Below are 27,466 nucleotides of genomic sequence, written 5' to 3' on the forward strand. Positions count from 1 at the left end.
TCAATCAGACTCAACAACCTCGTGCGGTACTTTCCAACTACAATTACTTCCTCTAATGTCACTCACTGCAGCTGCTAATGATAGCAGAAACGCCACAGATAAAATTAGATTATCAGTTAACACAGTAAGGCCAGAGATTTGACAGGCATGCTCATAAAAATTAAAGCCAACACTGAAAAGTCTTGATGTGTAAGATTCCTGACACCAATTCTTGCCAGCTGCAGATCTCTGGATGCATAACACTCATTGCTCCGGATAAATGGGAAAGGCCTTGCCTGTGTCTTAATTGTTTCTTTTTCTCATCAGGTTCTGGGAGGTTTTCTTAAACCTGGTTTAGTGACTTCTTGTGTCATAAATGCTTGATTTACTACAACGACAGAAGGCCTTAGCAGCCGACGAGGTCACATGACAGGCAACGTCTGAGCCAGATCTAAATAACGGGAAACATTCCAGCAACAATCACTGACTCTATTGTCACTTAGAGGGATACTTCAACTTCTAATGAGAACAGCAACTCTATAGCTAAAAAGTTAAAGCAACAAAGCTAATAATTTAAAAGAGTTACACTAAAAATAACCATTGACCTTTATCATATGCTTGTAAATACATTTCAGATCAAGAACTGATCTGAAATGTATTTAAAGTACTAGAAATAGCAAACAGAAATATTGAAAATGGCTATCCGATTAGCTTTTATGAAAGAGATATGAATTTCAGTACTCTGCCACAAGGTGGCGACGCCTGGCTGCAGTTTATAAGAAAAGGTGCTGAAAGCAGGAGGATGAGAGTGAGTCGTCTTCATGTAAGTGATGAGTTTTGGTTTTCTAATGTCTGACAAAGACTCTGTTGTTTATACCTAAGTGGTTCCGGTTTGTGTTGCTTTGTTTTGTTGTTTGGATCCCTGGGTCTAGTCAAAGTCTTCCTGTGGGTTTGTTAAGCCTGTCGTCCATACTGAACCACAAGCAGAAGCCTGAGAGCAAGTTTACTGTTCTTTTGAACAAATTCTAATAAAAAGTGGTGTAAATGTTCTGTATAAGTTTCTTAAACTGAAATAAAAGTATCTGAAATAAAGTTCTACTCTACATATTACACCTGAGGATGTAGCTGTTGTGAATCAGGGGTGATTGAAGCGGAAAAAAGGCTCAATATTCTGATTTTGCCATTTTGTTCAAATTTGTTTTAGTATAAAATTTGCTTTAATCAGCACGTTTTTGAAAATAAGTCTCATTGTTCTAGTAGGTGAAACTTTGCAACTTTTTCAGCTTGTAGAGTCAAATTAGACTTTGCAACAAGTTGGGTGTTGGCTATTTCTTCGGATGCAGTTTTAGATTGCCAATGTTGTACTTTTAGATTAATGTGTTTATGTAAATCCCGTTATTTTAATATTTGGCATGACATAAAATCATAGCGGCTTTAAAATGGTGCAAAGGAGACTTGTGCCGATAATGTCAGTCCTGTTAGGACCTTTAGTTTGACATGTTCTGTACATTTTATCTGAAACAAAAGTCACATGTAAAAAACGCTTTCCATGCACTCTCAGCATTCAGTCTTGACTTTATATCTGCCACCAATTTTAGAAAATCCTATTAACCAAATGCATAGGTTAATATTCTGAGCACAGTCTCTCAGAATATTAACCAAACAATAAGATTGAAAGGAAGGCTGCTGGAGCACTGAGAGCAGCACAGAAGGAGCTGCAGGCATTTTCAGATATAACTAATTACGAACTACAAGTGACAACAATCCTGCATTCACCACATATCTGCACTGAGGGACTAAAGGTTCAGATCATGTTCTTCAACACCCAGGAATGCATTTCATCATCTACCAGTTTCCAGTCCTGCTGAATGCCTTCATCGCTGTAGAGGATGTAGTCAATCCGGCGTCCATTGCCCTTCAGTGGGATTTTCCGGCCCTTCTGACTGCTGGCAGGACACTGGTTCTTACTGGGAGGGAACACCAGGTATTCCTTCCTCCCCTCTTCGTTCTCCATCACTCTGCAAGAACAACCAGATTCACGCAGTTGGAGAAGTGGGCTCACTGCAGGACTTAAAAGTATGCCAGATTAAGAGTTTGTGTGAGTGGGAAATAAACATAGCGTGGCTTAACACAAGTGACACCAATGGCTGCCAAAATGTGTAACATAAAGTGGAAAAAAAGAAGGTGAGGCTTACTTTTGTAAACTTTCGGGTGAACTGACGTCGTCGTCATAAAGGCCACTGGGATCCAGCAGAGTGCCTGCAGAAGAAACCAATAAAATCAAAAATATAAGCGGCAGTCTAACTGAATCATGTTCAATCTTTTCAATGTGCAGAAACATTTAAAATGTAATTTTGTTTTGCAGTTTTCTCCTCACAGAGTTCATGCACAGTGATTGGTTGATTCATGTACCTGGCAGGTTTCGGTTTGAGGAAATATTTGACCTTTTCCAATATCTTTCTTTTGACTAAAATTAATGTTGTGGACCCAACTTGAGACACAACCAGAATTTGAGAACTAGTATGTTGAGGGAACTAATGGCTCATCACGATGGCTCATCACCAAATATAAACATGAAAATACAACATGAAACATATAAAATACCATTAAAAATAATGGTTTAATGGCTACAATGCCAATAAAGAATTTTTCATGGATTTCATTCATCTGCCTATACTGTTGTACATTGAGCAGCAAATCCGGGTCAGCGTTAGAGACGTTGTGGACCAAGCAGGCGTTGGTCCACTCCAGTTGCATAACTCTAAACCACTTCTGCATCCTCTTCATCGATCTGAGGCTTGCTTTGCAACGTGTCCCTCTCTGTGAAGTTCACTACTTTATCTCCAGAATAGCTTTCATGAAAGGCAACAGCTCTTCAAGAGAGGATGTTGTTCAGCGGGCCTTCGCAATCCTCAGACTCCAGTATTCTCTCACAGAGCAGAGAGATGTGACGGCGAGAGGAGAGATGAGCACTCAGAGACATTTTTCACAGTGAGGCTGAATAACATGATGGAAGCGGCTCTATATGAAGAGAGAGTCCAGTCAATTTACAAGAGCTCTTAAGAGAAGTGGATGTTTGATGTGCAGACAGCAGTTTTCACAACTCTAAGAGGAGATTTTTTACGATTACTGGAATATAGAGGAATGAGATTTCATGCGGGAACTTTGTGCTTCACAGAGTGGAAGTTATTTACTCCTCATTTGGGAAAGTGCTGCTACTCAGTCTTGGGAAATGGAGGCTTTTTTGTGCCACCGCGGTGAAAATGTGTGTACATCTCAAGTGCTTTCAAGAAAAGAAGCAGCCAGAAGCTGATGATAAAAAGCACAAGATATTCATCAGCGAAGTCGCCACTGTTAAAAGCAGAAGTTCTGAAGAAGCATCGTATTCTTCAAAACGATGAAGAATACGTTTCATTATAGTTCGTGTCAGCTCACTGAGTGTATAATTTTTTGACAATTTCCAACCAGGCTTTTGCCAAATTATTTACATCTATTTAACAGCAGCAGGACAATGATTCCAAACACAAGAATCCAAATGTCCCATTCGTCCAATTCGAAGTCCAGTACTTTAAACTACTTTGGTTTAGCTTAGGAAAGCTCAGAGAAACAAAACCCTGGAACCCTCAACAAATGACGATGTTGAGTCCAGAGTCCGATTCGGCCGTACGGAAAACTGCTGAGCATCACCGGGTCTGAAGGTGGTTCTGAAACATGGATCTGTTTCGTTTTTTTTTTTTTGACTGCAGAAGAGTTTCTCTCCTCTCGGTGGTCAACGTTTCTCGGTTTCTCTGAGCTAATGAATCCTGATGTCATTCAGACTCAACGTCGCACCGGAACAGAGGAAACATTTCACACAGTTTCCACCCACACTTCCTCATTTCCAACAGAGGCCGCAGTTTCTGTTCTCGTCGGATTGCTTTCCTTCCCAAAGTTCATCATGGGTCACAAAAAAGACGGAACTCTAAAGCAGGAAAATACAAACAAATACTGGATATTATTATGAAAAGTAGAGATATGTTTTTTTTAAATAAAGTACTGACTCATAGTGACTGTATTCTGAAACTCATAGGCTATATGTTGAGGACATCCTAAAATGAGGGACATCCAAGGACTCGACAAGACTGACGATGAGAAAGCTCGGAAAATTCAGTAAAGGTCGGAAGGAGAACTTTTGGGAGTCATTTCTAGTGCAAAACTCAAAAATCATTTGATGAAATAGTGTCACATAAACACACAATTAATATGTGCTATAATGTTTAATAGAAGCTGTGATCACAAGGAGAACACTGGGATGTTAAAGGACCATAAACTGAAAACTGCTGGAGCACAAATCTGATTGTCCTCAAGAACATCACCAGGGATTAAGAGACTGATGACTGAGAAAAGCTTAGATAAGACAAATATTGAACTTTTTGTCCACAATCATATAGCTTAGGAGGATTTAGGGTTTGGATGTCAAGAGTCTAGACCAAAGAACAATTAAAATCAGGAGCAAGAGAGGAGAAAGAGCCCAAAGACAAATCAAAACAGGGGGTAGAATGGATAAAGCATCCTAACACGAAGTGTCTGGACTGGAGACGTCTTTCCTGAAAAACGAAACCTCACATCTCAGTGGGACTCAACCGCATGAACGAAGAATGAATGGATGAAAAACAGCCCACAGTAAAAGCTGAATCTGTGGCAGAAAAGCGCGCACTTTTCTGCATAGACTTGTGGTGTGTACATATTATACATGACGTCTGTTGTACATTGATTTTGCACTGGGAAAAGAACAATTCAAACACGTCCTTAATAAGCAGCATTGATCGAAAAATCTGACTGATGACGACTGCAGATAAACTTTTAGGTTAAAAAAAAAGAGGTCAAATTAGAAATGAGTACATAATAAAACACACCTTAAAACGGTTGACATGTTCAACTCATAGTTGTTTTGGAACTTCAGGTCCTCCAAATGTATTAGTTGGTATTTATCTTGTCATTAAATATTATTTCCTGAAGATAATGAGAAAAAGAAAAAAAAACCTCCCTTGACTCATATTTGCTCATTTATTTGGCATTTATTTGCTTAATATGAACTAGTCAGTGCTTCATTTGTTGTTTAATTACCAAAAACAGACAACATTTTAATCCTCGCAGCTTCAGTCAAGTTCCTCTGATTGTTCTCGAAAGCCGCCTCATGCTTTCTGATGATGACAGGCTCTCGCAGCAGATGTCAGGTTTCACTCCTCTGTTGCTTCTTGCTGCAACACAAATGTTTTTATATGTGCCAAGTCTTCTCTGGATTACCTTTGTGAAACGCGGTAATCTTCACCTTCACTGATTCCCCCTTTCTCTGCTCCCGCCGAGCTGCTACAGAGGAAACCGCAGCCGAGCCGCTCCTCTTCCCAGCTTGCTCCAAAAGAGAGAAATAAGCTCTTCTCCAAACAAGCTCTTTCACTCTGTCCTGCCCACACTGTCCCCGAAATACCGCTGGCCTAAATAGTGCTTCACATCCAGACCAAAAGCCTCCCGTCTTTGCGTCACTAATGCCCATGCATCAAGCCCTGCTGTGCTGGTGGTATTTTAATTCACGTCCTGATTTAAGCCCGAGGATGCAGCTCGTGGTCTGCTCTGCTCTCAGGCCCGTTTTTGCTGCAGCAACACCTGCCACTGTGGATGTGTCACGAGCTTCGGGCGACACTGAAATCCCTGTCGGCGTGAGGCGAACTTGAGCGGATGTGTTCTTACCCAGAGCCCACGGTTTGTCCTCCCCCGGCCCCAGGCGACATGGGTCCTTGTACTGAGAAAAAAGTGTGTGCTGCTGCTCCAGTTTGTCTTCTGCAAAAGTACAGACACACAAACCGACCGTGGATGTTAAAATTATAGTCTCGGATCGGAATACACTGAAAATCTCATGTGAAAGCATTGATTTAAATGTGATGTATTTTGTGGATCTTTTTTAAAGGCTTTAAAAACAGTTACACCATCAATCAACTCTAGATGGCAGCGAAGGGGAATTTTTATTTAATTTATTTTTTTACTTTATTTTACTTAGCACAGAAAAGAAATCATCTTGGGTCTCTATGTTACAGATATATGATCTAATTTCAAAGAGCTTGTGATAAAACAAGATGAATGTGAGAAATCCAAGTATTTTTACAACTACTTCTTTTTGAGTTTTCATCGTTATTTGCCTATTATTTGCTTCTAAACATAAAGACGACTCAACAGATACACTCCTGGTAGAAATCCTCAGACTGAGGAGGAGGAGGCCGTAATTATTCAAATTTCACACAGTTGGATTGTAACCAGTTGGATTTAAAGAAGAATGCATGAATAAGAAATGGGAACAAAAGATCCAAATAAATTAGAAATGCAATAAAGACTGCAAACAGGTTGGCTATGAGCCACCAACACTGAATGGACAGAGGTAGCAACTGGTTCAGTTTAGTGTTGTACTACTTGTACATTTAGCAGTAATTTCATTGCACCAACATTTTTATTTTTACTTGAGTATGGTACTATTATTATGAAGTAATACTCTTCATAATTGAGTAAAATGTCTGGCTACTCTACCCACTGTGTCAGCGACTTCATTAAATGAAATATAAACAACCACAAATGCATCAGATGAACCTCTACTAAATAAATGGGATTCAGTAATAAAAGTGTTAATCATTCATGTTTTAGCCACTCAAACTACTTGAGTTGGCTTTTACTTTGAAGGGTTGACGACGTCAACACCTGCACAGCCGAACGTCGGCAAGGTCACGCTGGCAGAGGGGATACCTGCATACCTGAAGAGCAGTTGTCAAAGTTGAGGTCTCCCAAGATGACGTCGAAGGCCACCAGGTCCTCCAGCACCTTCTCTCCTTCAGGGGCCTGGGGCGAGGATTGGCGAAACTCGGCCCCCCACTGGAGGAGGAGGTCCAGCTGTTCGCAGCGGACCGACGAGTCACCTGGATGCAAAACAGAAAAAAAAACACCGGAGCATGTTTGTCCACTCTGAGCTAAAAGCAGGCTCATCCAGAGGCTACTGTATCAGCTTCATTTGTTTTTTTTTAAAGTTTTAAAAACATTTTTTTTTACATTATTACATAACAGGAGAGTTAGAGAGACTGTTTGTTAACACTGAGGTCTGCTGCATCTATCCACCGCTGCCGGTGGATGCGAGGAGGGAGGAGGCGAGCGGCAGAGGGGGAGGCAAAGGCTGAGAGCATCCGAGAGAACAGATGAACAGTGGAAGGTGTGAGAAACAAAGACGTGTCAAGATACTGGAGGGTGAGTAGGTGGCTTTGGCTTTGATTACTCTGGGCCGCAGCTCAGCTCCATGTGAAATGTTTGTGTTTCATCAAAATTTACAAAAAAACCAACAACAAAAAAAAAAAAAATAAATAGAAATGGAAGAAACTGAGGAATGTGGAGGCGTGTTTGTTGTAAATTTGTTCGCGAATGTGTTTGAACGGGAAGATTTGAGGGAAGAAAACATTCAGGTGAGACTTGTGCACTCGTGAGTGAAAATGTATCCATGTTCTCTTTATGCTTAGTAAGTTTTTTGAAAAGCTTTTGGTCAGTTGTTGAATTGTGGAAAAGCAGGCAAGAAGGACGAGAAAATCTGCCTCTGATGTTGGACCAGAGTTTGCATTGTTGATAATTTACAGCCGTGGCTGAGAAAAATCCTTCGGAGGGCCACAGACGGACCGTCACTAAGCAGTAATTAAATAACCATGTTTGTTTAAAGTACCTCTTTAAAAGGTTTTTTAAAGTAGTCCAGATATTGTGCTGCGTATTCACAGTCACTTTCAGTCCAGAACCCATCTTCAGGGAACCGTTCTGCAGGTTGAGTTTGCAAACTAAAACAACTTCTAGACTCTGCGGGTGACTCTTGCTGTTTGGTTGACACAAATATTTGCTAAAAGATGATAACATCCCCTGGCTGTTCTTTCATTTAAGAATGATGTTTCTGATGGGAAATGAGACATTTGATTTACATGTCAGGAGAAGTCAAAAGATCACTTTAAACAATTTAATCCAAGTTCTTTAGTTGTATGTGTGACAGATGAGGATTTTAGTTCTGACAATGTGACTCTGAAACAACGACGCTGCTGCATTTCATGTGTCACGATTCAGATTTCTCTTCTGCATCACAAACGCAGCTTTTAGTGATGCCTACCCTAACCCTAAACTGTTCTAGTTATTTATTTCAAATCCAGACACATCCTTTTTTTTCTTTTTAATTTTTTGTTCAACCTGTTTGCTGCTTTTTATTTAACACACTGCACAATAGTGAGTTTTAGATAAAATACAAAACAAATGCCTTTTATCACAGCCAAACCAGTTGAGACAATTCATGGAAACAGAAGTCATGTCTCTGAAATGATGGTGTCTCAACTCTGTTGATTAAATCAGACTGTTTCCATTTGCTGCATCCTAAATAAATAAAAAAACCTAATAACCTGAGTTTGACTCCTGCATTGATTTTCTCCTACGAATCTCCAGATGGTTACATCAGCACCTCACAGGAGAAACAGGAGGATTGGTTGAGGGTAATATGAACCTACTACACAAGTTACATAATCATAAAGGAAATTACAATGTAGCTGAAAAAAGTACTTTTATAAAGTATGAAAAGTGTTTACATTTTTGCCCTGATTGGTGGAAGATCTAACAGCGGAGAAAATGTAAGAATCAAAACACAACAAAAGCAGGTAAAGAAACATCAAGTCAAAGCAAAGCATGGGCTTTCCATAAATATGACTGTTGCATAAATAAATACAGACATAAAAATGCATTACAAAAGTGTTTACAGTTCTTTACATGATTTCTTTTCTTGTTTCCTCGTCACAATCTGAAACTTATTGTAGAAGAATTTTATTTGAAAGCTCAAAACAACATATCAGATTGTGAGGTGGAAGGAAAATAATTTATTAATTTTTAAAACATCTGATTTTCTTGTTTGTGCTCTTTTTGCCTTTTCTTGTTGCGGGTTAATTCTTCACCATCTTTCCATCTACAGGGGGAAATATTCAAATTCTCCGTTAGACCAGTGACTGTCAATTGGATCTGGGTCAGGTCTTTGACTGGGCCGGTGTAGGTGTGTTTTTGCAGCCAGAGCCTGGGCCAAATAAAACAAGAGCAGGAGGAAACTGACCCTCACAATGTCTCTTGTGAGGGTCAGAAAAAAAGGCGGATTCAGATTTGTAGTTGAAGGATGTTAAATATTTTCCCCCTGGATGAACATTTCCAGACTTTTTTTCCCTTTATTCTGTAGATCAAATTTTGTTACGTTTAAGTTACATGAGTTCTGTGTTTATGGAAGAAATCCCAACATTTTTACCCAGGCAGCCGTGCTGAATATCAGACGGCTTTATGAGGTTTATATTCAAATGTGTTGATAGAATCTAACGACGTCTGTGGAAATATCCAACTGGATGTAATGTCAGGAAGAAAGAGTGTAGCAATCTCACCAAAATCTTCTAAAGGTAATAAAGTTCAATCATTTATTATTGCAAGCTTTTGTTTAGAAATTACGATAATTTGGCACGACAGATAAATCTTAAACTGTATTTTTAGCAGGTTATAATCAAGATTATCATTTCTCTCATAGACATAAAGTGTACATAAACTTTGGAGGAAATAATATAAAGTATAAAAAGGGATGGTGTGTGGATGTACAGATTACAATAGAAATTCAAATAGAGGCACTGTGAGGATGGTAAATAAATGAAAGAAAGAAAATGCCATGGTATTGTTGACAATAAGAGGTGGGAAACAGAAATCTGGAGTGGTTTTAGACGCATCCACATGTGTGCCACAGTTTGCACATATCTGAGCAGCTCACAGGTGTGCAGAAGAAAACACACCAGCTGATGCTCACCTGAACCCCCAACCCCCCAAACCTCCACTCAGGCGCTGAATTATTAACTTCAGTTCATGCTCGGTTACAGATTCAGTAAGCCTGCACCTTTTGCTTCACTTCTTTCTTCTTTCTCCCCGACTCACGTCGCAGCCCCCTTCACCTCAAGAGGGGGGTTTACCTGAGGTGCATCTTTAGAACCAGCCCTGATTCTGCTATATTTAGGCCTGCAACAAGCGTAGGAGAAAAAAAGCCCAGAATAGCAGAAGAGGAAGGGGGTGGGGGGAAGAAGGGGTTTGTCTTTGGTAAAAAATGAGCGTGGCATTGACCGGGAGGCTTTAAATAGGTCTGTGACGCCTTCAGCAGCGTGAGGCAGTCGCCATGGGAACAGCAGACGGAGGGTTTTTGACGCACTCGTTTAGCTCAATTTCCGAACGTGAAGGCAGGCACTGTTAACAGGCATTCACAGCGAAGGAGCAGCTTACATGCAAACAGACGTACGGCGGAGCAACTGAGCAGCAGCTACTGTACCTTCTATGGCGTGGAGGTGCGTGCAGGTGAGGTATCCCACCACCCTCTGCTCCTGATGGGAGGTGCCCACGTGAACCTGCAGGGACGAGACGCCACACAATGTCAGGGAAACCGTTCTGGCAGGACCAGCATCGTTTTCTGCTTCAGTTTGTCTGTTGAATTAAGCCACGTTTAATTTTCTGACACATTAGCCAACAAGATGGTCACAATCTTGTTGGCTACTTGGTAGCCAACAAGAGTTCAGACTTGATAGTCTGAAATACTTGGTCATAATGTTATGCCTGAATGGTTGGTGCTGCTACTCTCTCTTATTAAATGTCCCTGATCGAGTTGCACCTCGACCACAAATTCGCTGTTGCAATCAGCAAGTTTCCATCTGGATATTTGACCTTTGCCCTCAGGAGAAATTCCAGGTTAATGACACTGGTGGATTTCCTGGCACAGGCGAGGCTTTTAGGTAAAGGTCCAAACAGTTTCAACCAGGTTGAAAGTGGCACTAAGACGCTAATGAATGTCAGCACGGGAAGTTGGCTCGTGGATCCCGAATGGCACACCAGCAGAGCATTATGGGAGTTGTGTTAGTAAAAAAGACGTGTGGCAGCTCTTTGATGGAGCTAAATGTTCAAAATCAAAACCGCTTTTCTCCTGATCCTGCTGCTGCCTCTTTGCATTTTTGGCTTGTAGGGAGACGCTCTCAGTCAGCTAATTGTGCTCTAATTTGTCTAAATACTGGCTGCTGCAGCTGTGACATTAGCATGTTGCAGCGCAGTCGATTGATGTGTCACAAAAAGCAGAGCTGCAGTGAACTCTGATGGAAATCTGCTTTCTCTGAATCCTGATGTTCCTGCTCCAGAATACAGATCCGGTTCATCACAGTCACATGACAGCAATACAATTTGAGGACTCAAATGGTAATGCTGTCTTCTTTATTTATTTGGTTTAAACACAAAGCTAAATATTCTGTTTTATTATTATTAGTATTACTTTCTGTAGATTTTTGTAGGGAAGCAGACTAAACCTTGTATTCACGTGCGATCAGTTATCTGACTGTGTCTTTCTGCTTATGGTAGATATGCAATAATGCAAAGCTATAAAAATGGCTAAAAGGTCAAATAAAAAAATAGAAACCTTTTCCAAGCATGTTCTGAAAAATCTGCAAATGTCAGCTGAAGTTATTTGTGTGCAAAAACAAATACTGCTGATCACCGTCTGATCTGCTCCTCCCCCAGAAATCATGGCACTTCTGACATTTTGTGCAGCATTAGTGCTGCTGGGGCACGAGACTTTTTTTTTTCTATAAGCAGTAAACAATACAAGCTGAAAAGTAAAACTGCGTTTTCTTCTGAGAGGATTTCAGGAGGATAAGCAAAACAGGACGACTCGGGTGGGGCAAAATAAAATCCAGAGCTGTTAAAGAGTCATTTGCAACAATCTGCAGCTTGACTGAAGACAAACAAACAAAACGAGGCTACCGAGGAGATCATGACTTTTAACACGTCCACGTCGCTCTCCGTGCATTTTTCACAGTTTCTTCCCGACCTCGATTTCTCCACTCCGCAAGCAGCAGACACGGAGAGCGACGTCACGGCAACAAGGCATCACTCCAGATTTAATCAGACACCTCCACCAAGCAGCGCTGAGAGTCCTGAAGGAGATGCGAAGGCGACGACTTCGCAGCTCTGAAGTGTCGGTGGGTGGAGGCAGACCCACGGTGACGAGGAGGAATAAGGGCCGCGGAGGAGAACAGGGGGAAGCTGCGATCGTGGGGTTTGAAGTGCAAAGGCGTCCGCGTGAAGCGGGGTCTGTTTCAAGCGAGATCAAAACAAATCGCTGCTCGGTCTCACAGATCAGACGCAGAGCTAAAGACGGGGCGGCATCCGGCCAGGTGAGCCGAACGCAGGACGACGGCAGAGCATGAAGCCAGGCCACGGGGGACTTCTCGAAGAGCTGGACGACCGGCATTGAGTTCAGCGAGAACTTGTGAAAAATCTACAACAGTTGGGATTCGACTAAATCAGAAAGTGCTATTTTGAATCCACAGATGTTGCGAGTAGCTTTTGTTTATTCCTTTGTTTATTCAGTGGAATACCAGCTAACCCACAACAGTGTGAAATAAATAGAAAACCATAAAAGCCTGGTTGTTTTTCAGACATTTTGTGACACATATACAGTAGAGACCAAAAGTTTGGACACAACCTTCTCCTTCAATGGGTTTCCTTTATTTTCATGACCTGTGAAGTGAAAACCATCTCAGGTGACGACCTCTTGAAGCTCATCAAGAGAATGCAGAGTGTGTGCAAAGCAGTGATCACAGCAAAAGGTTGCTACTTTGAAGAAACTACAATATAAGGCGTATTGTCAGTTGTTTTACACTTTTTTATTTAGTACATATTTCCACATGTGTTACTTCATAGTATGATGCCTTCAGTATGAATCTACAATGTCAATAGTCATGAAAATAAAGGAAACCCTTTTCCAATTTGGAACAATGAGGAAACCTTAAAAATAACACCAGCAGTGTGTTATTGGAACATCGTCACCTCTTCAGGGAGGTTTGCCTTCTCGGGCCTGCAGTTTGGTGCTCCTGATTTGAAGTGAGAGCGAACACCAAGGCCGGTCCAAAAGTTCGCCTTTCGGGAAGAAGATGGTCACCACAGGGAGACAGGCGCCCTCTATTGGTCACAAACAAAATACTGTCTTTCATTCAGACCATGTTATCTTTAAAATGATGGCGCAACACACAAAGATTGATGCACCGAGAACCAGCCGAGGCAGAGCTTGAAGCACTGAGTCCATTTCAGTTTTGATCTGTAGTTTCTCAGCTTTTCCAGACATTTTGTGCTTTCTTTTGACGTCTAGCAACAGCAAGATTCTGCAACCTTTCATAACTCACAGCTCTCAGCTTTCATGAATTGGGATCAGAGTTGCAGCCAATGCAAATATTGTCTTATATAAAACGTCTTGAAAATACTGTACAAATAAAAGGAATTTTATTATATGTTTTAGATTGCTGTACGATCATAAATATATTCCCCCCCCCCGCTCCATCAAAAGTGAAATTATGATTACCTGGGAAAGTATTTGAATAAACTATCTAAAAAAAAACATTTTAGATAGTTTTTGTTTTTCACAGATTCACTGAAAGTGAGATTTATGTCATCAGTGACCACTGCTGCCCGTCGTCACGCTAACCAACCGGCTCTTTAAAGGTCATCTCTTAATTGAAGCCTTCAGTGCAGTGACAAATAAAACAAACAAACAAACAAAAAAACAACAAACAAAGAAAAGGATCAATTGAAAAGGAAAGTTTTGACAGGTCTACGTTTGACAGCTTTAGCAGAGATTTTCGACAGCCAAGAACTTGTTGGAGCATTTTTCCTGCAACATTTAGTCATTTGTGTGGAGCTGTGAGCCTGTGACAAAACAACAGGTACCACGTTTGAGAACGGTTCCTAAGCTAATGTTTATCCAGATTTGTTTTATTCCAGCCACAAGTGAATGCATTTAGTGCTTTTAGCACCATATTCCATCATTTTATTTATTCACGTGACTGTTGTACATACAGTAAATAGATAAAATGTCATTACAAATTGTTCAGGTTTGACATTTTTGCTATGTGTTTCAGGGATTTTATTTGAACCGACGATATCTTCTAGCAGCGACGGTCTGCAGGACCGGGCATGACGGTTGGTATCATAAACATCATTGCAGTCGCAAAATTAAGCAAAAATAGAGGGCGAATAATTAACAGTTTTTTTTTTTTTAGATCTACTCACAGATTTGTCTAATGATAAATCAGCCTGATGATCTGAAATGATAAAGCCTGGTTAGGGGGGGAAGCAAAACCACAAACAATATCTAAGCTCTTTTTCACAGAACTTGAAACAAACAAGAACAACAAAAAAAAAAACATTCATAAACTGCAACATCAGATTGAAACATTTTGGTTTAGACCAAACAAAACAGAGCATTTTCTCCATGCTGTGACAACACAGCTACTCTCTGATCAACCGTCTCTCAGACTTAAAAACACGCTTCTTTTCTAATGTCTCGTCGACAAAACTAAAGGCGTTCGCAATGCGTCTTGCATAACGAGTCAAGGCGTCAGGGTTTCCTGTTCCCTGAATTAGCCGCAGCGGTGAGGCAGCCTGCAGAAGAGTGGACATTTATTCAGACAAACTGAAGACGACTGCCAACAACAGGCGATGTGATTTGGCTTGATGTCTGCGAAGAGGCTTTCAGAGAAACCCCCTCAAAGCATTAGCTTAATTAATCTTACTGTAATACCAAACACAAGCCAACTTTTTCAGGTTGAAAACACGAAGTAAACCTCACAGCCCCAGATTCCCCGCCCAACATTTACGTCTCTAATTCAATTACTCTTCATATAACGAGTGTTTAGGGAAGGTGGGTGGCATAATGCAGCATAGGCCTACTCCATGTTGCCAACAGTGTTCACTCATCCGTCCGTGTCGTTGAATTCAGACATTCACGTCCCTCGTTTCCATTTCCACAAAATCCAGCAGCTTCATGAAATTTGATGAATTTCAGCAAGTCCAGCCATCAAACATGTCTGAACATGCTTGTTTCTTCCACTGTTTGAAGTTTCACTGTTAATCCGATGAAGATCAGTCTGTGGCTTTAGCGGGTGCATGCTCAAGAGGGATTATCTACACAATTATTTTGTTATTTTGATGCAACAGATGACGCACGAAGGAGAACGGGGCCAAGCCCTGCAATTTTAAAGCAACGACAGAAGGCCCTGCAGGAATTGGCCTTTCACCCGCAAAGAGTAAAAAATTTTGTGCTTTGGATACAATGAAGAAGAAACGTAGGCCTCTGAGAAAGATGAACCCAACTCCTGGGAGCAGATCAGGTTTTGTTTCAGGTTTCAGAAATAATGAGAAAGGTGAAAGAGATCCCTTCCTTTCTCTCTCCATCCATTTTCAATCTGCAACAGAAAATCGCCACTTAAAAAAGTTCATGTTCACACGTCCTTTTGTTTACACTCAAAACTGGATGCGGCTAAAAGATTTATCGCCTAAACCTGGGAGCGAGGTTGGTATCTTGGTGCTTTTCGACATCATTTAAAAACTGGGTTTGTGTGTCATGAATAAAAACTGAACTGCGTTTTAAATTTAGCTGGCAGCATAAATGAGTGCCATGGCAAGATTTCATTGTAAATTCACTGCTGTTTCCCTCTGAGTAACATTTTTTTAAGTTTTGCTTTCACATTTTTAAGACTGAAATGCTTATTTATTATTATTTTTTTTTTAGAACTTGACAAAGGAAATGCTTCCATCTTTCCTCTTGTTTAGGTTTGCATTAAGACAGGAGGAAAGGGGGGGGAAAAAACAACAACTATTATCTGGTTCAAATTCGTGTAATTCGCTCCAAATGAAATTTTAATCAAAATTTAATAAAATAAGAGATTCTGCATCTCTCCAACCACATCTCCATTCCGACCTGTTCAGTTGCTCTTTTTCTCCATCCACATGCCACACTGTGTATTAATATTTCAGGGGCTTATTCATGCCTCAATAGGTGAGTGTGCGCCCTGAAACTGACGAGAGGCCTGCGGGGACGTTTCAGTGCGTGCATGCGCACATTCATGCTTATGAGGAATGTTGGACTGTAAATATGTGCACATAAGGTTGTGTTGACACGATGCCAAGGCTTTTTAAAGCTCAGAGCCTCATCAGGAAACAGTTTATGCAAAAAAAAAAAAAAACAACCATTCAGTTCCTTTCTTCTCCTCTTCTGCTCAGTATGAGCCAAAAGAACAAAAAGTATAATTAACTGGGTTTCTCATAAAATGATGATAATAATGATAAAAGGAAAATGACTCAAGGATGTGGGAAACTGGAACTTTCCAAGACTTCCTCTAATTACGGCGCACTGAGGCAGAATCGAGCGGTGAAGAGTCGGACTGCGAGAGGAGATTTCACACTCGACGCCAACCGAACCGGGCAACTCCGATTGCAAAAGCTCTGAGCCGGACGGAAATAATTGCTTTAACTTTTATCGTCACGTTGGCGATGAAGAGAGATTTCACCTCATGGTACTTTCATGGATTTGATCACTTCACTTGAAAAGCGAACAGCCAATTTGTTGCCAGGCACAACAGGAAGCAGAGCAAAGCTGGGGGGAACAAAAGAGCCTGATTTTAAACTCTGGTTTTTATCTACATTGTTAAAAAGACGCCTGCATTAAATATGGTGAATAGTTAACGGCAAACCTTTCATGTACATTTAACCCTGACCTAAACAAATGGTTGAATGGCTTTTTTGCATTTTGTCACTTAAAATAAACAGCGTAGGGTAAGTACTCAATATCAGATAAAGTACAGAGTAGATTAACAATTAAAACAATGATTAATGAGTTAGCAGTCAACAAATTCAGAAATTGCAATATCAGAATTGTGATCACATTGCCAAAAGTTCAGGATCAGCAAATCCTCCCTGTGCATTCCTGGGTTTCAAACAAAAAACGTTTGGGAATAAACCTCAATAATAATAATAATAATAATAATAATAATAATAATAATAATAATAATAATAGACAGAAAGTGCAAATTTCCGATCCTGATCTATGTGCACTGCAAAGAAAATGACTGACGGCTCTAGTGGAGCTGGTCGGTGATACTCCTGACAAAAACAGCAAGAACGTGTCTCAGACTTGGCTTCTCTGTGTCTTGTGAAAGTGAAAGTCAAAACTTTTCGTGCCCAAAAAGAAGTTGCTCCAAATCGGGAAACCCATAGAAAACAAATTGAATAAGACGAGACAGAAACAAAAGCGCCGTGTCATGTTGTTCCACTCAAACCTTGATTTAATGACGACAGACAAAAGAAACATCTAAAACTACAGCTTCTGACTCCCTGGTTTAAAAAATAAGCGTTACATTAAAACATGAACCCTCTCCTCTTAAATGTTGAAATGTGGCAGAGTTTTTTTTTCCACAATACAATATGCAAATCAGAGAAACAAAAAAAAAGCACTTTCAAGTCTGAAAGCAGTGATTTCACCACAAAAACCTGCTGCAAGGTGCTGCTCTGGTTCATTTCATCAAGAGTGTTGCTCAAATGATGCAGATCAGAATGACTGAAGTTAAAAAAGGCACACAAAAAACTTTCATGTGTTTCATGCACCTTTCATGGGTTTCATTTTTGTCTTGCCTTCAAGGTCTACAGCTTTAGTTCTGGATGAATATATGATGAAAACCTGAAAAAAATTAAAACCTGTCCTACTGGAAGAAGGACTGTGTAGATATCAAACTCAGTCATTATCAGGGTTTCAGACCGAAAGGATTCAAAATCTCTCGTGCAGAAAACTCTTTTTCTGACCAACTTTGGTTACAGACTGAAATCTTCCAGGTCATTGAATCTCTGGGGTAAGTTTTCTTTCTATGTTTTTTTCCCCATTCTTCATCCATTTTCAGGTCTAATTAGCAGTAACGGATTTGAACTGTGTGTTTACTCACAATCGTGTGCGACTCCTCAACCATGCACTTAATAGCTTCAAATAATTATAAACGTTGAGAGTAAAAAAGCTTTAATTACGGGGTCCAGCTTTGGTGCTCTCTTTCTCTCCATGCCGTGTTTCTCTTTGGGGAAGCATTTTTAAATTAATATTCTCTCTCTCCCCGTCTTTCTCTCTCCGTCTCACTTGTGTGTCACAATTCAGCTTTATGTTGCCGACCGGATGCCGCTCTCAAGGTAAACACATCCACGGGGAAATCATCGGAACGCGTGCGGCCCCAACCCGCCGGCATCAAACTCCGAGCCGTAAATTGTTCCTAATTGGAGCGAACTCATCAGGCAGAAACGGCCAGCGATGATCTGGGTTGAGCTTTGACTTACTTCATCTACTCATTTCCCAGATAAATTTCACCAGGTTGAAACGCGGAGCCACGACTATAGCTCAGAGGTCATTTTTAACATTTCAACCTGCCCAGACCTTGGCTGTGGGAAGGTTGAAACAGAGTTCTCCAACTCCAGGCCCCCAAAGCTGGAGTTTTCTGCAACACAGCCGAGTCACATAAAGGGCTTGTTGCCAGTTGAATGGCTGCTGATGACGAGGAAACTCAGTCATTTGATCCGAGCGTGTTTGTGCAGGAATGCGTCTGAATGTTGCTGAACATTAGCTTTTGAAGAGTAGGAGACCGTCAGGTCAAGAGTCTGGTTGCATCTTCTCTAAATATTTCCTGCTCTCTGATTCTCTCTCTGTTTTTCTCCTCACAGCTGCACCCTTTTTCCAATCAGCCACCTGTCCTTTATATGATGAGAACGTAGCAGGAAGAATATCCACGATGCATGCAGTGCGTGACTTCCCAGGTTTAAATCTGGTGATGATTATTCTAATTTTATAAGTATAGTATTCACTTAACTAAAGGGTATATATAAACAATCAATCATTTTTACAATATCATTCAAACAGGCTATGTTCAATTAATTTTCTACATAATCAGAACTGAAATAAAAGAGAGAAATGAATTGTAAATCACATGTACAAATGACACCGATGCGCCACAGCAAACACGGCAAAGCATCATGAAACAACACAAACAGAGGAACAACACTAACGCGTTTCAGATGAGAGAATGATCAAGTCATCTGGCGAGTACAAAGACAAACACGGTGTGAACATCAGGTGCCTCAAATGAACTGGATCTAATGAGATGCGTCCCAGCTGGCGGTGAAGTGAGCTGGGGGGGGTCGGGATCTGCGCAGGACCGAGGGCTTCACCTTGGAAAGTCGCCAAGACGTCTAAAGGATGAGGAATAAAGAGCAGACACATGAAAGCCCGCAGCCGGCCGAGAAACATAAAACCGGAGCTGATGGACACAGCAGAGATAACGATCAGAACACTGGGAAGTTCTTGCACCGACGTTGACCTAGACGGTTGCATCTAAACGGACTTTCAACGCAGTCTGAAAAAAAAAAAAAAAACACAGAGGACTTTCGCTTCTTCAAGAATTCAATTTCAGGAGCTGTCAAGCAGTGAAGTATGAACACAAAGAAAAGAAACAGTGCAAGGAAATTATGTTTTGCTTTCAAATAATGTTATCAATTTCAAATTAGTGTCAGCTAAGACAGCATTGCTTTTGGTAGACTGAAGCAAAATAAGGCCAGAAATATTTAAAACAAACTGTAATGCTTAGACTAGACTGGAAGTTTGATGATTTTGTTTTTTAAGTTAAAGGTTTTCAACGTGAGCCGGCTCACACAAAAATCTTCAAGTTGACGTCAAGTAGCCGCATAAAAACAAAAAAATCAACTTGGTACTTTGGACCTGATTTATGCACCAGTGTAAATCATGAAATCCTACAGTTTTCCCGACAAAGACAGATTTGCACAGGGGAAAATCTGAAAGCCACGTCTGGAACAAAGTTGTGGATCTGGTTGCAGATTAAAGATGAAGTTGGAGGTTTAACATCTCAGTCCTCGTGAGGCCAGTTTTGATTTCAGGCTATCGTCGCATCCGTTGTGTTGTTTGTGTTCACAGCAACAATATTTACATCCCTCTCACTTGAACGATCGAAAGAATCAGCGAAGCCCACCTTTTGAGCATCGTCCCAACCTCCTGCATTCGACTCTGGAAATGCAGCAGGAAACTCGGTTTGACACTCATTAACTGTGTGGCTGCTCCTCGGCTCTCTACTGTGGGAGCCATGCGTCTTCTTTTGCTTTGCTTTCATTTACTGCTACCTTGCTTTTCTGCTTGGACATGCAGAGACACAATTTACTTATGTTCTTCCGCACGTTGAGTTAAAAAGCGGCGTGGGTTTGGTTATGACCGCAAAAATTGATGCCTCTCTTTGCTCGGCAAGAATAGAGACGCTTTCTCTTCACCAGCAAAATTACTCTCCTTTACTGTTTAATGTTTGAAAAACTTGAGTAAGATTTTACTGTAATAAAAATTAAAGAACGAATCCTTTAGGTAACCATTTTACTCTGACGGGTTAATGTGCAAAACGTCATGTTTGTTTTATCCTGATAAGATTCCCAGCTTAGAAGAGGAAAAATACTTTGAGCGATTGCCATTAATTTGCTTGAAGTTGCCCTTGTTCCTAAATACCATCAGAGTTGGAAACATATAGAGGAAACCATCACTTCCCACCAACAATCCGTTCATTTGACAAAGTATTTACAGTTTTCGAGAGATGTGCTGTAGCCAGAAATGCAGCTAAATTAGCGAGAACCATTTTGTTAAACAGAGCTTTTTCTTCCCCAGCAGCTTGCTCCGAGACCAACCACCTGCCAGCTGGCGCCCAGCCGACTTGTCGACGTGACCTGAAGTGACCTTACATGCACGGAGGTGGTGAAACAAGAAAGCAAAGGCAGCTTGCGAGCTGCCGCCGCAGTCAGCGGGCGGCGGGGAAACGGGATGAGGATGTCAGCGTGCAAGCTGTGATGAAGCGCGGCTTCGTAAGATCCGGGGCATGTAAGGCGTGCTCATGCAGGTATTCACCACCCACATCTGGTCACATAATGCCAACCCAGTCCCAGCGGGGACTGGAACCGATCCAGCTTCACGTTCTGTCAGAGTCGCAGCATGTGACTGATTAATGAAGCCGCACGCTGTCAAAACGTGGCACTTGCACTCAATAAATGGCATACATGCGGCACACAGCCTTAGCTTCTGCAGGGATCCAGCGCCGTGAAAAGCTTTTAACTGTGCACCGCTGCTTTTATCCAACTGCCATGAGTTTGGTTATTGTACAAAGTAACATCGACAGCTGGTAAATGGAAACAGAAAACAACAAATATGTCCAGTTTAGAAATCCCATTGTTATGCAGGGAGCCTGCAGTGCATTAGCAGGTACGACATAAACCCATTGTGGCTGATGGGCTGGAATTTATGCATTGAAACTGCTAAACACATAGCAATATATACACATGTTCAACATAGAAATGAGCTAAATGGCGCCATAACTCATTACATAGCATACGGTCCTCTGCACATTGTTTGCATGTCTGATAAAGGTGCATTAAAAGTATTATAGTAAATTATTATCTTTTTCAGCAAAATCTCATAATCTCAGACCAAAAGTATCTAAAAAGCCAAATATCCAGCATGAACTAAAACCTCAGAGTGGAAAAAGTAATAATATTCATACAAAGCTGCGGGTGCAGCAACAATCCAAACGGTTCCTGAAGCAAATGTAACCAAAGGGTTTCTGTTGAGGGTCCAACTGGAAAATGAAGACTGAAGGAACTCATTGTGTGTTAATTTAACCGATTAATTTATCAGTCTGAACAGCAAAGCCCTTAGCTTTTCGATTTCATTCAAGAGCACTAAGATACGTTTGTGTTGTTTCACGGGGATCGGTCTGTCTCTTTCAGTAAAATCAGATTGAACCTTTGAAGCAGAACATAGAAGATTTCTTTTAGCCACCCTTCAAATGAATGTGCCATGGAAAAGTTGCAAATGCTTGACATTTTCGCATTAAGTCCTGTATTAAAGTGCTAAATGTGGCAGAGAAAAATCCCAAACGTGCAATGCACGAATTTAATGGCAAAACGTGAGACCCCAAGACCTTGTGAAAATAATGACGTGTTTATTTTGTGCTTTCACACCATAGATATTCATGCATTAGTAGATTCATGCACTTGATACAATGACAGATGTGCTCTGTGTGTGAATGGATGTGGGCGTAGAAAGTGTATTTTTACACGTCTGCCAAACGCTTCAAAAGAGTGACGGCTTTGAAGCACCAAAATGTTGTCCTGCCATCTCTGCAAACATGCATTCAAATTGTGCATGGGACGAATCTAATAACGTTATTATAAAAGGTGTTTTAAACCTCGAAGATAAGACGGAAAGAAAGAGAGCGTGGGTTTGAAATGTGCCATTGCACAAGAGTCCTTTGCAGCAAAAGGGACAATACAGTCAGCTAGAAGGTCATTCCAGCCTCTTCACTTCTCTCTTATGCACGCTTTCATAAATATCACAGATTTAATTACCAGATTAACAAAGTCACGGAAATGAAAAATATTGTTAAAACAGCAACATAGAGGGATCAGGGGAACAGATTTCCACAGCAGCAGAACCAGAAAATTAGAGACATGTCACTGTGACATTCATATTCAAATTTAGCTCAGTTTTCCCTCCCCCCCCCACAAAAGAGGAAATGTTCACAGCTAAATCCGCATGCGGAGTAAAAAGACTAACTGCGACTTGAAACAACTCCAAGAAAAGGTAACGAGAGACTCACAGCTGTGTCAAAGTGTCTTTAAAAGGAGCACACTCTAAATGTAGACGTGTTGTTACTGTTCTGGCTTAACCTCAACTTCTGTCTCTGCTGCAAGTAAAAACCGATTCTGAAATTAATTAGAAAAATCAGGGAAACATAATGAAAAGAATGGCTGTGGAAGGCCAGCTTTGTGCTAAAAGGTCCTTTCGGCCCAATGCAGCTGATGACATGATGAGACTGAACGACACTTTGCTGTTTTTGCACCAGAGCTTTTCCATTTAAGGACAATAATGTCGTCTCTATGCTATTCTATTCTACTCAAGAACCGTGCCAACATTCAGAGGAAAACTATTTTGCCTTATGTAATCTAAAATTCTTCCAAATCTTCAGGGAACTTTTGTGCTCTCATGCAGAACAAAAATAAACTTCTTTTGGAATAAGTAATGTCCACGGCCCTCAGTTTGTGTCTTTCTTCCTCGCCGGGTTTGGAGGGAGACCTTCTGCCTGAACTGGTGGTTTTTGGCTTGATTCCTCTCCTCCCTCCCAAGATCCCCATTTGGTTTGGCTTGAGCCTGATGGTTTGTTAGCTTTGTTTTGGCTTTTACTTATTTTATTTGGTTCTCCACGAGCTTTTGATGAACCCAGATTTGGTTTTTCAAATTAGATATTACTTTTCAGGTTATATTTCTGTGGTATAATTTATGTCACTCCACCAAACAAGCTTGGATGTAACGGTAAGTAAAATAGCGATTAAAAAAAAAATCTTAATAGACAGGAACAATCAAGTTGACTTTTCTTAATCCTAAGAGATTGAAAACAGAGTTGTTACATACAAAATCACATATTTACATGCGTGGTATGGTACTGTAAGGCAGCCAATTAGATTTCACCTTTTACTGTTTGAAATTGGGCTTCTGTCTCTTTAAGAAGCTCCTGCTCTTGACAGCACTCTGCCTTCAGAAAGTAATCTCTATTAAGCATTTAACAACATTTATACCAGCGAGCTACTTCTTGGAAAGAGTGATTTTGGTATTTGGAAACTTTTTCTATAACCTGATAAAACCACAATAAACACTTGGTGGAAAAAAAAAAAAAAACACCAACAAAAAAAACCAAACAAATTATTTTAATTGAATTTCTTTTACAAACGTAAAAAAAAATTTAAAAGAAACAAAAAAAAAAGAAGAAAGAAAACAATAAATTAAAAGTTAACTTAAGGCAGAGTCAAAAGAGGAAATGGGGAAACCACTGACCTTAGCAAACAGCGCCCCCTTGGCTGCCAGTGCGTCCTCTCCTCTCCCGTTGGGGTAACACTCATACCGAGCATCCAGGATGGGGTAGCGACTGGCTAGCAGCAGGCCACTGTTCAAAAACTTAAACCTGGAACAGCAGCCTTTCCATCCGTAGCGACCGACGTCGCTCAGCACGTAGGGGAAGTAGCGATGAAGCTGACGTCGAAGTCTCGCTGTTGCTCCGTGGTCAAAAACTTCCTGCAGAGCTAGAAAATCCAAGTTGGCAGGGAAAAAGGCAGAGATCTCATGGTCGAACGTTTCGTCTCCGTGCCGACGCTTCCTTCCAGGTCTCTTGAAGATGGATGTGCGCGGTACGTGAGAGAGGGTGTTGTTGGAGGATATCCCTACTGCTGTGTCGCCTCCGTGGTAGCGCGTGAGGGATTCGCGGGAGGCAGTCATGCTGCCCGTGTCGACTCCTGCCAGATCTCGATGGTTTCCAGTCTCGGCCTCCTCCTCCTGGGGGTCCGGTTCTGGGGCACTGATGCTGATCTGAACCCCTGAGGTGTGAAGCGGACACTCTGTGGAGGGATCTTTCTGTGTTACCTCCCCGTGCATGGGGCAGTCATGATGGCCAGAGTCATTCTGACCTTCTGTTGAATGCACTGGGCAGTCAGTGGCGTCGCTCGAGGGGTGGACGGGACAGTCTGAGCTGTTGGTTGTTCCAGCCAGATGGAGGGGGCAATCTGCCGTGTTGTCTGATCCATCATGGTGAACGGGGCAATTGGTAAAACTCTGGTCTTCCGAAGGTGGGTGAACAGGGCAGTCGGTGGTATCCGTGGGGTGAACAGGGCACTCTGTGACTGGCTCTATTTCAGTTTCAGCTGGGCCATTGGTGGTGTGGACTGGTTCTGGACGCTGGTCTAGAGAGGACGTGCGGCGGAAACCAGTGGCAAGACTGCTGAAGGACGCCGCACTGAATAACAGAATGAGAAGCGAGACAATTTAAAGGCCTGGTCCCGACACCCAGCTCATAAAACTAACCCACAACTCAATTTCTTTTCCTGATAAACTGTCTAAAGGCAATTTAAGGTTCTATCTTTATGTTTCTGTGCGAATTCTTATGTTTTTGTACAACTGGTTTAGTTTGGGATTATTTTGGCTAAAACCGTTTCACTCCTCACCTCCTTCGGTCGAACGGTTCTTAGACAGTTGAATTTTCCTTTTGGCTGCAGCCTTATGGCTTGGTGCAACTCTGCTACAATTGGGAATTAAAGCACCGCTGGAGAGGCTGATGGCCGCTCTCGCTACTTGCTCAAGACATTCAGGCTGCAGCCGCTCTGCAGAGGGTTGTCGCCATGTAAGTCTCCAAAAACACAGGAAGAGAGCTTCTAGATTTATCAGTAGTAGGTGTTTTGAACATAAAGTCACTGGAGGAGTCTAAAAAATCTGTATACATTGACGACAGTGCTTCTTTCGCCTTGAGCCCCTCGCCCACTTCATCTCCACACTCAGCTGTGTCTGACTGTAAAGATGTCTTTGCCAGAGGAAAGGTTTAGTTTCACTTTAAATGTTTTTCAAAATAATAAAATTAAATCAATCCATCCATGGAACTCTTCCAATGTATAACAATAATCTCTGCAATGCACCAAACCTTTGCAGAAGTAGAGTCCACTCACCTGATGGATGTGTTGGTTGGCGAGTCGATGTATATTTTAATCTGGGGTCGACTCGCGCCGTTGCGGATTCTCTTGCCCAGCTCGCGTGCTCTTCTCTGGGTGTTTGATAAGTTATTGAACCGGGCCAGGGAGTCTGGGAGGAGACAAACATTGGCGCTGCAGAAACAGAAGCTTCTGCCTTGTGGCCTCCATTCTCCTGTTCCAGCGCCGCCTGCTTGACCTTGCTCTGCCTGGTTCTTGTCTGGTCTGGATACAAAGAAGATGCCCCCAAAATTCAAAAGTGTGAAAAACATTTGGGAAATCAGCTGCGTTGTGGATTGTTGGATCCCTTCAAAAATAGGCGAAATGTTAACATTTTGCCAACAAAACTTTGTCATATTTGGTGTTTTCTAAGGGGCTGTTTAAAGATCACAAAATGAACAGTGCCTTTGTGTTGCCACAGTTTGCTACTCAAATGTTGCCAAACAAAACAAACCAGAAAAGACTTTTCCACAAAGCAATCATATTGTCTCTGAGACAACATTTCTCCTTAATAGTGCAAAAAATTAGCTGAATCAATGCTCACCTTTGATATGTGTACAGGTATGGCTGGCGGACAGCCTGCAGGGGGGCCCAAATGACAAAGCCCAGCAGAGCAAACGGCAGGGATGCGAGCAGGAGCAGCAGATAAAGCGGTGCAGCAATCAGGACACAAAGGGTGAGGAAGGAGCAGGGGTCTTGGGACCGCTGGCGCTTCTCCAGGGAAGTGGCCACGCAGGAGGCCAGGAGCCGGTCCAGGAGCCAGTAGCAGGGGAACACCAGACTCCATGACAGCCCATCCAGGAAGTGCAAACAGGCACTGGAGTAAGGGGTGGTGTGGAGGACCATCTCTTCCCTTCTATCTCTGTTCGTTCACTCTTCTTTTGTCCTCTCTTTCACTTTCTCCTCACTTCTCCACACCCACATACACTCAGCAACCGAGCAACAAATCTGTCTCAGTAATTACATGAACAAAAACGAGTAAAAAAAAAAAAAAAAAAAAAGCAAAGCAATCACAATCCAGCTTACGCCCTCCCCCCTCTTTGGAGAAAGGAACACTACATGGTTTGAATGATTTCCATCTGCAGGTGGAGGCTTTCCTCAGACTCACTACCCCTCCCTCAGTTACTGCATCCTCCACAGGAGGGCTCAAGAAGGACAGGCTGAAGGTAGCTTGTTGCCATGATGAACACCGTTTGCTTGATGTCAGGTCTATGATTGCGAGGACTCCAACAACCTCTGAAGGGGGCATCCGTTAAACATCACGATTTCCTGTGGCCCTGGAGAAAGTGAGGGAATCAATAAGGAGGGGAGGGAGAACGGAGGAAAAACAAGTCAGTGACTGACTTGCTCTCATGTCTGTATCCTAGGAGGAGTGCACATTCATTCAAAAATAGCTATCTCAGTGTACAAGTCCTTCTAAAGAGTCTCGCACTGGATGAAGCCGTAGTGATAGATTTCACATTTCAGTCCCACCAGCATGAAATGTACTGCACTCTACATTGGCAATCAAACAAAGCTCACCTGTTAATTGTTCAAAACAAAGTTGAAACTCAGATAATGTATTGCGATTTTGCAGTTTTCTTCTAATGCAAATAAAAGGCATTAGAAGAAATGCCTCCATTACGTTACATCTGCAAAAGAAAAAAAAAGTGGCCTCCTGTTGGGAGGGATAATTTCCTAATGTCAGCACATAAAAGTTGCAGGGTAGTGAAATCATTTAAGATGATTCAAAAGCATGCAGAGTAAAACAAATGTATTCATGTGGATGTCTTGACAACTTTGAGTGTAACTATATTTTCAGGTTGAAGGCAATGTTAGCTTTTCTGCCTTTTCAACAAGGAAATCCATCACCAACAATTCCTGTGACATAAACTTCAAATGAAGCAGTTCTTAAAATTCTTCTTTACTATTCAGGTTTAACTGGTATTTAGCCAACCCTGACTTCCCACCTCACTGAGCTACAACTGTGACGTGAGTCAGAGATTAATTTGCCTTT

At 41.6% G+C, this 27,466-nt stretch overlaps 1 protein-coding gene across 1 annotated transcript in view; it reads right to left on the bottom strand.

Moving 5' to 3' along the window:
- Nucleotides 1-27,466, bottom strand: part of smpd3 (sphingomyelin phosphodiesterase 3) — a 63,559-nt gene that overhangs the window by 7,602 nt on the left and 28,491 nt on the right. Inside the window, exons 2-9 of the mRNA XM_055028049.1 lie at nt 26,015-26,747; nt 25,450-25,695; nt 23,795-24,746; nt 10,346-10,421; nt 6,756-6,917; nt 5,707-5,796; nt 2,175-2,238; nt 1,829-1,997 (exon numbers count right to left, since the gene is read on the bottom strand). Of these exons, the coding sequence (XP_054884024.1) occupies nt 1,829-1,997; nt 2,175-2,238; nt 5,707-5,796; nt 6,756-6,917; nt 10,346-10,421; nt 23,795-24,746; nt 25,450-25,695; nt 26,015-26,316 (2,061 nt within the window). The 5' untranslated portion in view covers nt 26,317-26,747. The remainder of the gene's footprint in view (nt 1-1,828; nt 1,998-2,174; nt 2,239-5,706; nt 5,797-6,755; nt 6,918-10,345; nt 10,422-23,794; nt 24,747-25,449; nt 25,696-26,014; nt 26,748-27,466) is intronic.

This window comes from Poeciliopsis prolifica, unplaced genomic scaffold (genome assembly GCF_027474105.1).
Source record: "Poeciliopsis prolifica strain line A6 unplaced genomic scaffold, Auburn_PproV2 SCAFFOLD001, whole genome shotgun sequence".
In the NCBI taxonomy this organism is placed as follows: Eukaryota; Metazoa; Chordata; class Actinopteri; order Cyprinodontiformes; family Poeciliidae; genus Poeciliopsis; species Poeciliopsis prolifica.